The sequence below is a fragment of the Lepidochelys olivacea genome (genome assembly GCF_965140295.1).
Source record: "Lepidochelys olivacea isolate rLepOli2 genome assembly, chromosome: 3".
Lineage (NCBI taxonomy): Eukaryota > Metazoa > Chordata > Testudines > Cheloniidae > Lepidochelys > Lepidochelys olivacea.
Window position 1 is genome coordinate 136,790,036 of NC_140413.1, and position 16,905 is coordinate 136,806,940.

The window sequence follows — 16,905 nt, forward strand, 5'->3', positions numbered from 1 at the left end:
GGTAGATCCTGGGTTGCACTTAAATTCAAGGTGTAATCTTGTGCGTAAAAAGGTTGGAGACCACTGCTGTAGTCACAGTGTAATTGATTGCATGACAGCTAGAAGTTTGGGGACATTTTCTTTCATCTGTATCACAACTTTCACATGCAGCCTAAGCTAATACCTTCCATTCATGCTACAGTATTTAAGGGTTTTGACCTTACCTGTGCAAAACTTCCCTTGATTTCAATGGGAGATCTGTTTAAAGGTTTGTCTAGACATGTAAATTAATCTGGAATAAGGTTGGGTGTAAATTTAAAGTGGATTAAATATTCTTGATTCACTCTGTGAAGACACCCTTATTGTAGGACATGTGCATTATTCAGAATTAGTTTAACTCAGAAAGTGGAATTAGGGATTAAAGCATCTAGTTAATCAGCAATAGCTTTGTAGTTAATCAGTAGTTAACATGTAGTTAATCAGTAATAGCTATTCTGGAATAACTCCTCATATAGACAGACCCTTAGATGTGCAAAATTAGACTCAAAGAAATGACAAATGATTCAGAATTTGGATCAGTTGGGCCAAGTCCTGCATAGAATCATAGAATATTAGGGTTGGAAGAGACCTCAGGAGGTCATCTAGTCCAATGCCCTGCTCAAAGCAGGACCAACACCAACTAAATCATCCCAGCTAGGGGTTTGTCAAGCCAGGCCTTAAAAATCTCTAAGGCTGGAGATTCGACAGCCTCCCTAGGTAACCCATTCCAGTACTTCACCACCCTCCTAGTGAAATAGTGTTTCCTAATATCCAACCTAGACCTACCGCACTGTAATTTGAGACCATTGCTTCTTGTTCTGTCATCGGCCACCACTTGAGAAGAGCCTAGCTCCATCCTCTTTGGAACCCCCTTTCAGGTAGTTGAAGGCTGCTATCAAATCCCTCCCCCCACTCTTCTCTTCTGCAGACTAAATAACCCCAGTTCCCTCATCCTCTCCTCATAAGCCATGTGCCCCAGCCCCCTAATCATTTTTGTTGCCCTCTGCTGGACTCTCCAATTTGTCCACATCCCTTCTGTAGTGAGGGGACCAAAACTGGACACGGTACTCCAGATGTGGCCTCACCAGTGCCGAATAGAAGGGAATAACCACTTCGCTCGATCTGCTGGCAATGTTCCTACTAATACAGGCCAGTATCCCATTGGCTTTCTTGGCAACAAGGGCACACTGCTGACTCATCTCCAGCTTCTTGTCTACTGTAATCCCTAGGTCCTTTTCTGCAGAACTACTGCTTAGCCTGTCGGTCCCCAGCCTGTAGCAGTGCATGGGATTCTTCCTTCCTAAGTGCAGGACTCTGCACTTGTCCTTGTTGAACCTCATAAAATTTCTTTTGGCCCAATCCTCCAATTTTTCTAGGTCACTCTGGACCCTGTCCCTACCCTCCAGTGTATCTACCTCTTCCCCCAGCTTAGTGTCATCTGTGAACTTGCTGAGGGTGCAATTCATCCCATCATCCAGATCATTAATAAGATGTTGAACAAAACTGGCCCCAGGACCGACCCCTGGGGTCCTCCGCTTGATACTGGCTGCCAACTAGACATCAAGCCATTGATCATTACCCTTTGAGCCTGACATTTGTGAGTAGTCTCACTAAAGTCATGTGCATGAGTGTGAGGTGAACAGGTAAACTACCCATGGAATCCTTTAGGCCCTTTTTAATATTGCTTATGTCACTTTTATGTCACTCTTTCTTCAGTTCTTCACTCTCATTTTAATCTTTTAAAATGCTTCCAGCATCTCATACATATGCCTTCCAAAATGGAGTTTCCTGGACAGTGTAATGTATGCATCCTAAATATCCATCTCTTCATTTGTACATAACTGTTCATTGTATTATTTTCCAAACTATTTCTTCATCTGTAAGACTAATATGTAAAGATTTTAGTAAAACTATTCTTAAAAATAATTGGGACAAAATAAAGTTGCATATTATGAGGATATATGTCTAATGTAAATCTTTACATCTCAGCTAAAGATGTCATGTCACTGGTGAACTAACAGTCTCCTCTCCAGACCACACAAGGCATATTACTGTGTATTTTCTCCTTAAAAGGTTCTGTGTTCTCAACTAAAACTTTTTAAGATGGTCCATTTGACATTTTGACTGAAATCTTTATGGTTCCAATCCTGTGAAATGCCAAAGTGTCCTTACTTTCCATTGAATTAACTGGGAGTTGACAATACTCAGCACCTTGTAGGACAGATCTCTAAGTGGGAAACTGTCAGGATTGCTTGTTATTTCACAGGGAACCTTCTCCTAGTTATAAATTTCTCTGTGTGCTTGCAAGCTTGAAAATGTTATTTCAAAATTAAGGGACTAGATTCTACCCTTAGATTAAAAAAAAAAAATTACCATTAACTTCACTGGCGACTGTCCAGGCAGAGAGTTTTCTGGTATATTTGTTGTATGTTGATCAAGAAAACATCTGAGAGAGTCATGATGCAAAACACAAACCAACCGGTTGATTAGATCTTATTTTGTAAAACAAAGGTAGCTCAAATAAAAAACTTCTAACACTGGGTCAAACTCTCCCCTTAGGTACACATTTAACATTTCTGTAGAGAGGATTATCAGAAATTGTGTTCATTTACACCTCTGGAAGCTCACTGGCTCAGTAGGGTTACACAATGAGATTGAGAGCAGAAATAGTTCCAGTAAGACTTGTGTGCATGTATCTGAATATAATCTGGCCCATTTTAAATGGTTGTTTTGTTGTACTATTCATTTGTACCTCAACAGTCTTCTGGTTTTAGGTTTCTTAGCTTACTTCACGAATAGGCTCATTCCAATAGATCAGTGGTACAGTATTATTAATGTTAACTTGGCTTCTGTAACTGTTTTGGATACCGAGATGTACGATTAGTGTAACATTTTGTGCATTTGGCTACTAATGACAAAAATATCATGATTCCCCTGTGAGGCTCAAAGAAGAATAAACTCAAGTAGTTACTTTAATATTGTTTTTTGTTCATTTTGTTTTTCATATTTAACTATTTTAAACTTAATTCTTTTTCACATGCTTCTGTCTCATGATGATTCTGGACAGGAGGGTGGTAGTGTTTCACATTATGATCAATGTAGGTTGAGTAGATACTCAGTGTACATTCTCATGGGTGGTAATCTATGCTTGAAGGTGGATGGATGCTCACAGAATAGTCACCCTGCCAGAATGGCCAAACTCAAGTCAAAAGAAAATTATAATAATTGGATATGCTGTAGTGATTTTTCTGTTAGCTCCTTGAACTCTCACAACAGTTTGTGGTGTAACAGGTTTTATTGTAACTTGTTTGTTTATCTTTGGGGTATTTTTCCTATCTTATCTTTCAGGATCAAACTTGCCTTCAGTTATGGCCATGGTGTGCATGGTTGTTTTGTTGAAAGAGCAATTTTGCCACCATTTGGAGAGATACACGCCTCCTATTTTATTTTCTCTCTAATTCTGAAGTCACAACATGCTGTCTAGTTACTCCACTGTGTGTTTCTAAGAGTATGTCTTCACTACCCACCGGATCGGTGGGCAGCGATTGATCCAGCGGGGGTTGATCTATTGCGTCTAGTCTAGATGCAATAAATTGACCCCTGAGCGCTCTCCCATTGACTCCCGTACTCCAGTTCGGCGAGAGGCGCAGGCAGAGTTGACGGCGGAGTGGCAGCAGTCGACTCGCCGCGGTGAAGACACCACGGTAAGTCGATCTATGTACGTCAACTTCAGCTATGTTATTCACTTAGCTGAAGTTGCGTAACTTAGATTGAACCCCCCCGCCCCCCCTCAGTAGAGCTTTGTAGAGTTAAAGGTAACAGAAATGGGAAGAGTTGTCTTATGGCCAAAGCACAAGACTTGGGAGCCAAGAGGGGTGGGTTCTATTGCTGGTGCTGTCATAGAATTCCTGCGTGACCCTGAGCAAGTTACTTAGGGCCTTTTTCAGAGAGATGTAACAAACAAGTTGCAATAAAACCTGTTACACCACAAGAAGCTCCCGCTGACTTCATTTTGAGATGGGTGTGGTCAAACCACTCTGTAAACCAGGTACTTAATTCTATATGCTTTGTAAAACTGCTTAAATACCTCTCGATGGTGTTGTGAGCTTAATTCATTAATGTTTATAAGCCACTTTTGAGTCCCTTTAATGGAAGGTGCTGCACAAGTCAGAGGTGTAATTAAAGAATGTATTGTTGTGCTAGAGGATATTGATGGCTGCCAGCAAGCATGTCTTTGGTCTGTGGGCAATCACATACCTCACTGAAACTGGTGGGTGTGCTAGCCACCATTCAAAGAAACAAATAAGGTCTTTTATGGAGTAAGAATCTCCATATGGAGTAGGATAGGTGAAATAGTAGAAATCATGCAGAAAGTGCTGGGCCACATGGGAAGAACCAACTGAGAGAAAACAGGAGGGGTTTCCCTGGGACATATTGCAGTCACAGTGGCTGGGATAATGATTAGTGGAGATGGGTGTGTGTGTGTGTGTGTGTGTGTGTGTGTGTGTGTGTTTTTCAGAAACAGAAAGCAAAGGGGAAGCAAGCGGACACCAAGAGAAGCAGTGTGAGTGTGGCTGTGTGAGGAAGCTAACAGAGGGGACTTCTTTTGGGCAGAATGCTCACTGAAGAGGCAGGCTTGGAAATTGCAAGCAAGGAAAATGCCTCCTGTTTGTTCTTATTGGATTCAGGAAAACAGGACTTTATATATGTTCTTTGTAAATAAACAGGACTGCACCAAAGAACCACCTGACTTGCATAATAAATTTCTCCTCCTAATGGAAAGATTCCATCAAGGCCCCAAATATTGACTACCCACTTGGGAAAAGGGGAAAACTGTTGTTCTTTTATGTAATTAGTGCAATTCAAATACAGGCACATAACACAAAACTGCATGTATATCTGGGGGCAGATTTTAGACATTAGTGAGGTAGATCCATACTACCTTTGACTTTGCTCCATGGTTTTCATTTTAAAATATCCATTTGCTCTCTGGCCTGAGCTGCTGGAGTTGGTTTAAAACCCACATGACAAATCCTGTGCTCAGTGAAAACATTTACATCCCATTAAAATCAGTTTGAGGGCCAGAATTTGGATCCCATGTTTTCTGACTTTCCCACTCTGATGTCATTATTGGAGGGCAGTATCAGTAATGGCATACCGATGCAGCTGATATTCTCACTTTTAAGTGATATGTAGATAATTTATGCTCTTTTATGAAACATTAAAGAGCTTCTATTCTTTCATATAGAGCTAGTGTAACCACAAGATCTTTAATAGATCTTACAAATATCTGTGCAGTTATTTTTACCTTATGCGAGTTGAGTATCTATTTTCTGAGTAATTACAGAAAACTGTGAGAAACGTATGATCAGCCACCTCTTTTTCTTGATGAAAGAAAATTGCCATTTGTCCTACTCAGTCTTCTGTAGTCAAGTACTGCATTTTCAAATACTTTGGGGAGCCCCCGCAAAGCACTGCTTGGCGAATCTGTTTTCCCAAATGCCTGCTTATTCATCAAGTCCAATCTGGTAGATGGTAGTGGCAGGAGATCTGGGAGGGTCCATGAGTCCCCATCTCTGGAGATGCTGGAAGGCAAAAGGTGGCATGACATTTGGGATTTAGTGTCTCTTAGGAAAAGAGCAGAAGATGTACATGGGCAAGCGGTGATGCAATGACATGAATATTATTTATGCTGGCATTTAGTGAAAAAGTGACAAATATTCCTGAAGACTTATTTTGAACATTCATTTTTAGTGCAACACAGGTTCTTTAAATACTACTCACTGAGAATAATTTTGTCATTTGTTTTCCTAAAAAGTGGGTAAACCTATAAAATATATAAATTATACACACTATTAAATATGTAGACTATTTAACTATCTCAGATACTATAAATGATTGCTACAATTTTCCTTAACCATGTTGTCATAACTGAGACTTCATTGTTGAGACACACAATGAAGGGAAAATGCCTGGTCCTCTACAAGACAAGGACAAATTGAAAGGAAAGACAAAAGGAACTATATTTGAAAATTCACTCCCTTGTCAGCTTCTAAAGACATGCTCACAACAAAACACATTCTTAATATTTCTCTGTGCAGTCAACTGAGATTTTCCCATTTTGTTGTGAGGTGCTTGAATAGCAGATTTAGAAATGGAGTTTACAGCTAACATCCCCTGAACTTGGTCATAAATTGCATATGTTTCCCTTATATCATTTGCAATGTAGTGACTTTTCAGCTCCATTTAACTTGATTCGTGCTAAAGTTGTAGGTACAACTCAAAGGAGAAAACTGGTGTCATGTTTAGTTACACAGATTTTTTTTTCACTGACATGCACAGCATTTTTTCATAGGCACAATCAACAACATTTATGTTTTTCTGAGAAAATAAACAGAATACTATCTCATTTTTTGTATGACTAAAGACAGATTAAATAGAAATTAATTTTAAAATATACTACTAGTCATATCTTGCACTTATGATGTGTGTGTCACATACTTTATGTCAGAAAATAAGTATAAAATATAAAAATACAGTAGAAAAACACAAAAGCTCTTTGTCATTTAATTGTATGTAGTCGTCTACCATTGCATTAATCTTTTCTGAGAAGAAATTTAGCTTTAGAAGACCATAAGAACAGCTGTACTGTGTCAAATGAAAGGTTCATCTAGCCCAGTATTCTGTCTTCCGACAGTGGCCAATGCCAGGTGCCCCAGAGGGAATGAACTGAACAGGTAATCATCAAGAGATCCAGCCCCTATCACCCATTCCCAGTTTCTGGCAAACAGAGGCTAGGGACACCATCCCTCTCCATCCTGGCTAATAGCCATTGATGGACCTATTCTCCATGAATTTATCTAGTTCTTTTTTTAACCTTGTTCTAGTCTTGGCTTCACAACATCCTCTGGCAAAGAGTTCCACAGGTTGACTGTGTGCTGTGTGAAAAAAATACTTCCTTTTGTTTGTTTTAAATCTGCTGCCTATTAATTTCATTCGGTGACCCCTAGTTCTAGGGTTATGAAAAGGAGTAAATAACACTTCCCTATTTACTTTCTCTACACCAGTCATGATTCTATAAACCTCTATCATATCCCCCCTTAGTCGTCTCTTTTCCAAGCTGAAAAATCCCAGTCTTATTAATCTCTCCTCATATGGCAGCCATTCCATACCCCTTAATCATTTTTGTTGCCCTTTTCTGAACCATTTCCATTATTCCAATATATATTTTTTGAGATGGACGACCACATCTGCAGGCAGTATTCAAGAGGTGGGTGTACCATGGATTTATATAGAGGCAATATGATATTTTCTGTCTTCTTATCTATCTCTTTCTTAATGATTCCCAACACTGTTTGCTTTTTTGACTGCCACTGCACATTGAGCGGATTTTTCAGAGAACAATCCACGACTCCAAGATCTCTTTCTTGAGTGGTAACAGCCAATTTAGACCCTATCATTTTTTATGTATAGTTGGGATTATGTTTTCCAGTGTGCGTTACTTTGAATGTATCAACATTGAATTTCATCTGCCATTTTGTTGTCCAGTCACCTAGTTTTGAGAGATCCGTTTGTAGCTCTTCACAGTCTGCCTGAGACTTAACTATCTTGAATAGTTTTGTATCATCTGCAGATTTTGCCACCTCACTGATTCCCCCAAACAGGAGTGTTAAAATGCTCTGTAGTAAGTCATGCTGAGAAGATGATTTGTGTGTAGAACAATTAAATGTTAGCCTATAAATTGATCTCATGAATACAAATTGATTGACAGAAGCCAGGAATTAGATATAATTGTTACAGTTGCCAGACAAAGCTAATTAATTAACAAACTAAATCAATTTTGGTAACTGTTGAGACTACATAAATTACATATGAGAATGTGTTGCTGATAAGTTATTTAGAAGTATTTTTATAGTTGGACAGAAAACAGATTGGGACATTTTGCATTTTACATTTACCATCATCACGATGCTGTTTATGCCTCTGATAAATTAGTTCAGATTGTGTGATGTCTTCATTACAAACCTCCGTTTCCAATTAATATTCCAGCAATCATGCTGAACTTACCCTTCCTCTGAGCTCCTATTTGTCATGATTATTTGAAAAAATAAGACTTCAGTTGACTATAGCAAGATTAAAGGAGGGTCAAAAAGGGAAGATGGAGGGAAAATAGAGTAGGGCTTATACAATTTAAAATAGTTGCAAAGTTTAAAACATATTTTAATTCCAGTCTATTGTTTTACAGCATTTACAAGCACAGTTTAGAAAAGCATCTACAGATCATGGGCAATAAATTGAACAAGAAATTATTTTCAGAATAACTATTAGTATGTGGGTTTAAGAGACTTTGTTAGACTGTAGGCTTCTTCCCTTTATGTCCCCAGTTGTTACTTAAGTGAACTATGCAGTAGGTACCTCACAAGGGTATTATGAAGCTTAATTAATGTTGCAAAGCACTTTAGGATCTATGGATAAAAAAGATGAGTTAATATTGTATTCTCATTCTCTAGTCAAGGGAGATACAAGAAAATATCCGGATTAGTTAAACTCTCTGAATTCAGTGTTTTTATTGTTTTCCCATGTCAGTTGGCAGCTCTTTAATGTGTATAATTTATGTGAAACCAGAACTGTGTTTTCCGACAGACCAACATGCCTTTGTGACCAAAATGGTATATGTTTTATCTGCGCTCATGGCGAAAAAAATCTGTTAATCAGCCTGTTTTATCTCTCTGTTTAACTGGCTGTTCAGTTTAACAGACTCCTTATGAAAGAAAGTCTTAACAAAATAATAAGCTGATCCACTTCTGCTGAGCTGCATCTTATTAAACGGTTTACCACATACAGGTGGACTGAACGACAGGCAGCAGTAGTGGAGAGCAAGTGACTGTACTGATAGAACCTTATCCAACCCACCAGTGAGAATATTCACAGAAAATAAAAATGTAGAATGAAGACTCAGTTTCAGCTCTTTTATATCTGTTGGCAGATCTAAAGAGCTATGAGTTACATGACAGGTAAAAAAAAAAAAAGCAGCAACAGCTTATTAATGTTGGGTAAGTCATTTATTCTGAACTCTAACCATCAGCATAGCAGTATTTCAATGTACTTAAAAAAAAATCCATCTATATTAACTAGCTGCTTTTTTAAGACACGAGTTCCAAAATTACTGTATGAGATTTTCCTAGCACTATTTCAGTGATTTGCATAACGCTTTATTAATGCTTTGATTAAGCATTAAGGGCACAGTAAAAACCATCTGGAATAACCATCACTGAAAATTGATTTCTTGTGCTGTATCAGCAGAAGTGAACTAAAGATTAAAACAAAGATGTGGTGTTGTTCTGTTTGGCCCTTTGAAGGTCTGATTACTGTAGAATTCAAATTAAATACATGCTATGATACCTGTTTTTGCATAGAGGTCTGTTATACTTTGCTATCAGAAATCACATTTAAAGGCTTTTAAGAAAGACATAAATGAGTGAACATAGCTCATCTTGTGAAGATAACAGTTTACAGGGAGAGGCCCGCCATTCAATTCTCCCTATAGATAGTGTCTCTGGTACAAACAAGATAAAAGACACAGGACTAAAAGTTAGGAGTTCTGGATTCTATTACCACGTCTACAATAAACTTATTTTTGACACTGATCAAGTAGTAGGGACAAATAATTTCTTGTACCTTTTTTCTTTTACTGAAAATACATGTGATTTCACCTCTAATTCCTCTCCCCCCCCCACTTCTTGGCAATAGGTCTTCATAGTTTGATTAAATTAATTATTTGGGTTTTTTTTAGCATTCATAATTTTCTGCATCATTTGTAGTCTCTGTAAGGTGGACACTTCAGTCCAGTGAAATAGTCTATTCAACAGTTTGATGATCTCCTCCTAGCAATGGTCAGTGAAATCACAACTAATACAACCAATACAATTTCTGTCACCTCTTCAGCCCTGTAGCCAGATTGACCAGTGTCAAGGAAATGTCAAGAAACTTTTATATTTGCCTGTCATAGGCTTTCGATGACCTTCCCTAAAAATGATAGACTGTTAGCCAGGTTGTGAACATCATGAGTTGGTTTCTTGAGCATGGGCCTCACAATACTACTTTGAATGCTATTGGAATCCTGCCCCCACATAGGGAAACATTGACAGAGTGGGAAATGCACACAAATAATGCTAATGGGGAAACAATAAAATGATAACATGGAACTCTTCAAGGTTCATTACATTCCCCGTTTTCAGCGCTCTACTTGCAGTGCTTCCTATTCAAGTCATAGGAAGTTGAGTACTGGAGGGATAGTCTAGTGGCTAAGGTATTACACTGGGCCAGGAGAGTCCGGAGTTCAGTTACATGCTTAGCTATAGACTTCCTGTGTGTCTTTGGGGAAGCCACTTAATCTGTACAGTGCCTCAGTTCTTCATCTGTAAAACAAGGATATCCTTCCTTACCTCCCAGGATGAAGATATCTATTCATGATTGTGAGGTGCTTAGATACTGTGATCGGGCGTGGGGGTGGTGCATATAGTAGATTCATAGATACTAAGGTCAGAAGGGACCATTATGATCATCTAGTCAACCTCCATAGATATCAGCTTTAATCTCTGCATTGCTTTAAGCATGTGAAGAAATGCCAGAATAAGTATATTAAAGCTTTTTTGGACTTCGGTAATTCTGAGTCACTTACACATCCAATAACACATGTTACTGCCTAATGAAATGGACTTCTTCAGTCACTCTAGATATCGTTAAATAGAAACCAAAGCTAAATTTCTGTGCATTATTTCCATGCATTATTCTTATAACCTAGATCTTATCTGGATTATTAATATTTGTATTTCTGTGGTTTTATCAGTGGATGCAGTAGTTTTCCTATGTAATATCTGTTAGTGTTTTCTCAGTGAAATATGTGATTTTTTTTTTAAATCACGAATTGCAAATTCTACATTGTTTGACAGTTACCAGTTATCAAGTGGATACAAGCCTGCTCCTATGGATCTGAGCTTTATCAAGTTGACCCCCTCTCAAGAAGCCATGGTGGATAAACTAGCAGAGAATGCTCATAATGTGTGGGCAAGGGACCGTATCAGGCAGGGTTGGACATATGGTATCCAGCAGGTAAGAGCAAACTTGGACACTTGAAAGTTCAGCCACATATTGAGGTATTGTACAATTGAATTTGGGATATGAGGTTAGAGGAAACCACTGACAGAATGTTAGCCTCTCAGTCAAGAGGGCAAACTATTGGCATCTGGGTTTCTGTTGTTAATAAGTATATTATAGCTAAGCTTGCCAGCAATAAATGATTTACTCTCTACACATAGAGTACTCTCTATGAAAGCCATAATGAAATGTGTGGTGTGTCTTTGCATTCTCTGGACAGCTACCTTGGGGGAAGGGATATGGCATTTCTTTGTGTGTTGTCTAAAGCATACAGATTAAGTCTTGGGCTCCCCTCTGCCTCTGAAATGCTGTCCTCTGAGCCCTTAAGGAAGTGTAGGCAATGATTTACAGTAGGAAAATAATTTACATACCCTCATCCGGGAGACTACCTTTTTCTCTTTGTCCACTGAACAGCTAAAGCCCCCAAGTAGCAACAGTGTAAACTTCTACTAATTACCCTACAATATGCATCATATCTGGTCTAGCAGACCACCGTTAAGGGTGGGAGGGTAATTCAGTCTCCATGGCCCATCCAAATTTTTGCTCCTTCATTGAGGCTAGCAACCTGGGTTTCAAGTGCCAGTTCTGGTGCTGAGTTTTTTTCTATGTGTCAGGAGTGAGTAAAAATAAAGCATGGCGGATTGTTAGCAGCAAAACTCAAGATCTCTAGTTGTTCTAGACAAAGATAAATAAATATAAAAATCCCATAGATGTACAATGTAATCTATTGCGGTAACTATTAACGGTTAACCACTGTATCAGTTTTCTATTGTGGACCACATCCACCAACCCTGTAGTGATTATTTGTGAATTCAAACTAGGACAGGTATCTTCACTTTTGCCAAAGAATGTACAGTAGCATTTCACAGTGAAACTATAGAAAAATCCACCCTCTGGGAAAAAGTTTGAGTTTTCATGGATTTGTGCTGGGGGGTAAAAAGACATTCTGAAAAGAAAAACAGCATTTTGCAGGAACCACAACTGTTTTCTGCCTGCAAAATCTGCATTTTGGTTTTGTTAAGAATTCAAGTTATACAGTGCAGTTCGGTACATCTTGAATTTTGTTTGACATGCAAGAACAAAACTAATTCTGTGTGCAATGCTTTCCTGTCAGTAAACAACCTGCTGTTTTTACAGTTTTATTTAAGTGAATCACTTAATTTTATTCATCACATTTGACAGACTGTTTATGTTGAAGAAATATGCCACATATCATTTCCAGCACCCTCAATTAGTGTATCTTCATTTTGGGGCTTTGCAAGTCATTGTATAAACCTATCTTCCATATTTGGGTCTAAGCAGCTTGCAAACTAACAACAAATATATTTGTTTACATTTGGATGTTTTTAATATGGGCTCTGATATCCTTTGTGTAGACATTCAGAGCCATCTTCAGCATTGGTGAAATTCCATCATGTACTTTACATTCACAGATGCAGTGTTAATGCAGACATTTTCAAGTGCCTTTATGTTTCCGATAGAGAGTTGGTCTAATAGACTCTGAGAGAAATAGTTCCCTACATTGCCATATAGGAGAAGTGGACACATGTATTTTCTATCCACAATTTCACATGTTGATTTTGTGAAGGCAGTGCATTCATTGCCTGGAATGAAGGAATGCTTCCTAATGCTCAACTGCAACATCACTGGCAAATTAAAGAATGCTATCAGTGATTTCCAGGTTGCAACCCATAATTTCATCTACTTTCAGAAGCCAAATGGTTGCAGTTCGTGGCCTTGAATTGAGAGGATTTAAAGTCCGTGAAAAATGGGGGTATTCTTATAGCTTTGGTAGAATCACTGGAAGCTTTGCTTTGCCTAAAATCAAATCTAGTAATGCATATACAATGGACCAGTTAATAACAAGTTAAGAACACAGTAGATCAAAAATGTGTGTTTATATTTGCTAATTAACACAGTGGTTTAAACTGTAATGTATTAGCAAAATATAGACAATCCAAGGTAAATTCGGTGTAAAGGTTGAGGTTCCTTAGGTCCTGAGAGCAATTTAGCTTACTTTGTACATCTGAATTTCTGTAGAATGACTAATTTTGCCAACTTTATTACAATAAACTTTGCCACCAAATTATATACTCTTTGAATTACTGAGATACTTAGTGATAAAGGAAGTAAGTGAGGCCAGCTAAGAATTTCTTAAATGTTATCAGGTTGGGTTGGAGAGGAGAGGAAAGAGGCAGAGCAGGAATGGGTGGTAGATACAGTTTCTCTGCATTATTCAGATTATTCATATGTACAGGGTCTCTGTGTGTTTCTTTTTGTGTGCCTGTGTGTAGATATGGAAGGCTCCACTTTGTAAAGAATAGATGTGGTATGGCACTTATTCCTCATAAGTAGAACTGACTGGAGGATGACAATTTCATTTAGCAGCAACTTTTGACATTTCAAAAATCGTTTTTGTTCCAGATTGGAACAAAAACAAAACCTTCTCATTTCGTTCTGTCATACACATAACATAGCTGCTAATGCATATCTGTGCTAATATGTGCTTCTGCTTAGCTTCCACACTGGGTTATACCATGGGCTACATTTTGTCATCTCGTCATGTTACTGTGACATGTTACAGTACTGCATAAGGTAATGTGATGGTTTGCTATACAGTATTATACATAGTGAGATCAAATAGTTCTGTGAAATAGTCTGCTGGGGAAGGAAACTCATTGCTTGGCGAGATTTGAAAGTTGATTGAACCAATCATTAGAAAATATATCATAGTGAACAATTGTGCTGGGTGATGGACTAAATTATATAGTAGGTCTTTTCTATATCTAATTTCTAAAATTCTGTGATTCTAAAACTGCTACAAATTAAAGGGATACTGTCAAGTAGTTTACGTTCCAAATATAACCTATTTTTATTATTATAATGTGGAGGGGAAATGCCCTCCAGATTCTACATATCGTCTCCTCACTCCACCACTGCTTACAAGGACATTTTTAACAAATGATAGCTGCTGTTTATGCATGACTGTACCCAGTATTTTTGTTGTGCTGCTGCAGAGCCAACCAGCCAGCCAGCAGAGGGAGCACAAGTTAAATAATAAATCCTGTTCCCAGAACTATGCTGACATCAATGCTGACACTGATCACAAACAAGTAAGTACTGTAAATAAGTCAGAGCCACATTAGCTTGTGCTTCATAAATAAGGCAGGAGGCACAAACAAGTGTTTATGAAATGAAAAAGGACAAAACAAGTAGGAAAAATATAATTTTGTTATCTTATGGAAGGGTAGTGAATATCAATGGTACGTGAAAAACAAATGTGTGTGTATATATATATAGATATAAATAAAATAGGAAAATACTTGACAGTGTCCCTTTAAGGAAGAACATGTTTGCTCTCAGACGGATCATTTTCTCTGAACTGAGGGAGATGAATGTGACCTGAATAGGTAAGGCAAACGGGACGAAATATATCTCTGGTAAACTCAGTAATTAGGATTGTACTATGGGTCATTTTATCCTTATCTGTCGATGGTGTTTGGCCTAGGATATGTCATAATTCATTGTCCCAAATGTCTTTAAGTACTTCACCATCTCTCTAACTTCAAACCATATTTGTGATCAAACTGATTAAAAATAAGTTTTCAGCTTGGAAGGGGGCATTTATGTCTAAATCCTGCTGAAAAAATGGGGTTTACATTATTGCAAACTCTTGTACTTTTGTCCCTAATCTTGCAATATTTGGTGCTTTTCATAACTCTGGAGTCAGATGAATATTGAAGATCTTCAATTTTCATTTTAAAAAAAAGAGTAGGTTTCTAGCCCTCGTTGCAGAGATTAGATGGAAAACATGTATCCTAATGGTTTAAAGATCAGAGAGCAAAAGAACTCAAAATACATTATTTTTAAAATCTCATGATAATTAAGCCAGTCTGATGGTGTGTTGGGGACTGACTCATGATTATCAAACGCTTGGGGTTTGTACTATTGGGTTCTCTCTGCTGGAGTTGGAGGGTGGGAGACAGAATCCATCCTGCAAAGCCCTGAGCTATGCTTGAAGGGTATATCTACACTGCAATTAGACACTTGGGCTTGCAGGGCTCGGTCTCAGACTCAGGGGCTGTTTAACTGCAGTGTAGATGTTTCAACTCAGGCTGCAGCCCAAGCCCTAGAACCCTCCCCCCTCATAGGATCCTAGAGCTCAGGCTCCAGCCCAAGCCAGAACATTTGTACCACAATTAAACAGACCCCTACCCTGAGCCCTGTGAGCCTGAGTCAGCTGGCACAGGCCAACCAGGGGCTTTTAATTGCAGTGTAAACATACTCTAGGTCAACTATAACAGTCTCCACAGTTGTTACTCTCTCCCGCTTCATGCTCCACATAGTTTAGCCACATACTTATGGGTATACTTGCTATAGCCTGACCCTTCTCCAGTCCACCAGACCTCTAAGACCTCTCTCTGCACTGGCACAAATGGATGTTCATGATGTAGAGCTGTGTAGCGTGGTTGGGGCTGCTGATAGCTCCTGCGTTGGCTCTTTGTAGCTTGACACCCTTGTGGAGCAGTACTACACTAGTTCTGCTCCCTTTTTGGACCTCTGGGCCTACCAGTGGGGCAGGGGGAGTGTAAGCAGCCTATTTGCCTCTTTAAAGAGCAAGAGGCCTGGGGCTCACCAGCCCTGTTCACTCAGTCCCACCTGTGCCATAATTAGCTGCCTACCAGCCTAAGGGGACTGGATTATTTGGGGTCAGATGACAGCCTGAAACATCTGGGCCTCATGAAGGGGCTGAGAAAACTCAGCTCAATTTGAAGAAGGAACCATAGGGAGTAGGGTCTGGAAGCACTCCAGTGAAGTAGTCTGGGAGTCAGTGCTCTATCTTAGAGCCAGAGACAACTCAAAGGTAACCTAGAAGGAACTGGGAACTGACCCCAGAGGGTGGGCTGAAGGGGAGCCCAAGCAGGGCAGAAGAACCTTTTATTTCTTTGGGATTTTTATTTGGACTTTTGTTACCCATGTATGGGATTAAACTCAGAGTGACCCTGCCAGAAGGCTTAAGCCATGGGAATTCCAGAGAAAGAGAAAACTCTGGTGAGGGGAAACTGAGGCAGGGAACATCTGCAGCCCCATGCGTGGCAACTGGGTGGGGGGAAGGGCTACAGGGCAGGCATGCCTATGACAAGTAGGAAATAGGCCATATTGATGTTATGATTAGAGACACTGGGTTCAGCTATATACACTATGTTGTACATGCAGCTTTTTTTTTTTTAAGTGTGACCTCAAAGACAGTAGAAATGGTACATTACTTCATCTAATAACTTTGCAGCAAGGCATCCTTTTCATTCTTCAGTCTGGTTATGTTCTGTTGCAGAAGGACCCAGACATTGAAGCCACTACTTCACAAAAATGAGAGTGCTAGAAAACCGTTATTAAAAAGCAGTTTTCATGAAATAAATTCTTGTTACCTTATGTAGACAGGATGTTTTTTTTTAAAGTTGTTATGAAGCATAGGTTACCATGTCCCTGTGTATTGTAGGAAAAATTACCCATGGTAGACAACAGGTGTCACTGTGGGTTCGCATGAAGACAGGGTCAAACAATTTTCAGTCACATATATAAAATATTCTAAACCATTGTTTGATCTGGAGTTGGTCAACCCTGTGCTGGTCTGACCAAACTTCCCTCCTGTTGAGACGAGAAGGGGGAAGTGATCAGAACGCATGGGTGAATGAAACATAGACACGGGGAAGGAAAAAACCTCCAACTCAA

At 39.0% G+C, this 16,905-nt stretch overlaps 1 protein-coding gene across 1 annotated transcript in view; it reads left to right on the forward strand.

Annotated features, from left to right (window-relative positions):
• RYR2 (ryanodine receptor 2) overlaps nt 1-16,905 on the forward strand; it is a 717,900-nt gene that overhangs the window by 397,545 nt on the left and 303,450 nt on the right. Inside the window, exon 26 of the mRNA XM_084622892.1 lies at nt 10,971-11,130. Coding sequence (XP_084479018.1) covers nt 10,971-11,130 — 160 coding nt within the window. The remainder of the gene's footprint in view (nt 1-10,970; nt 11,131-16,905) is intronic.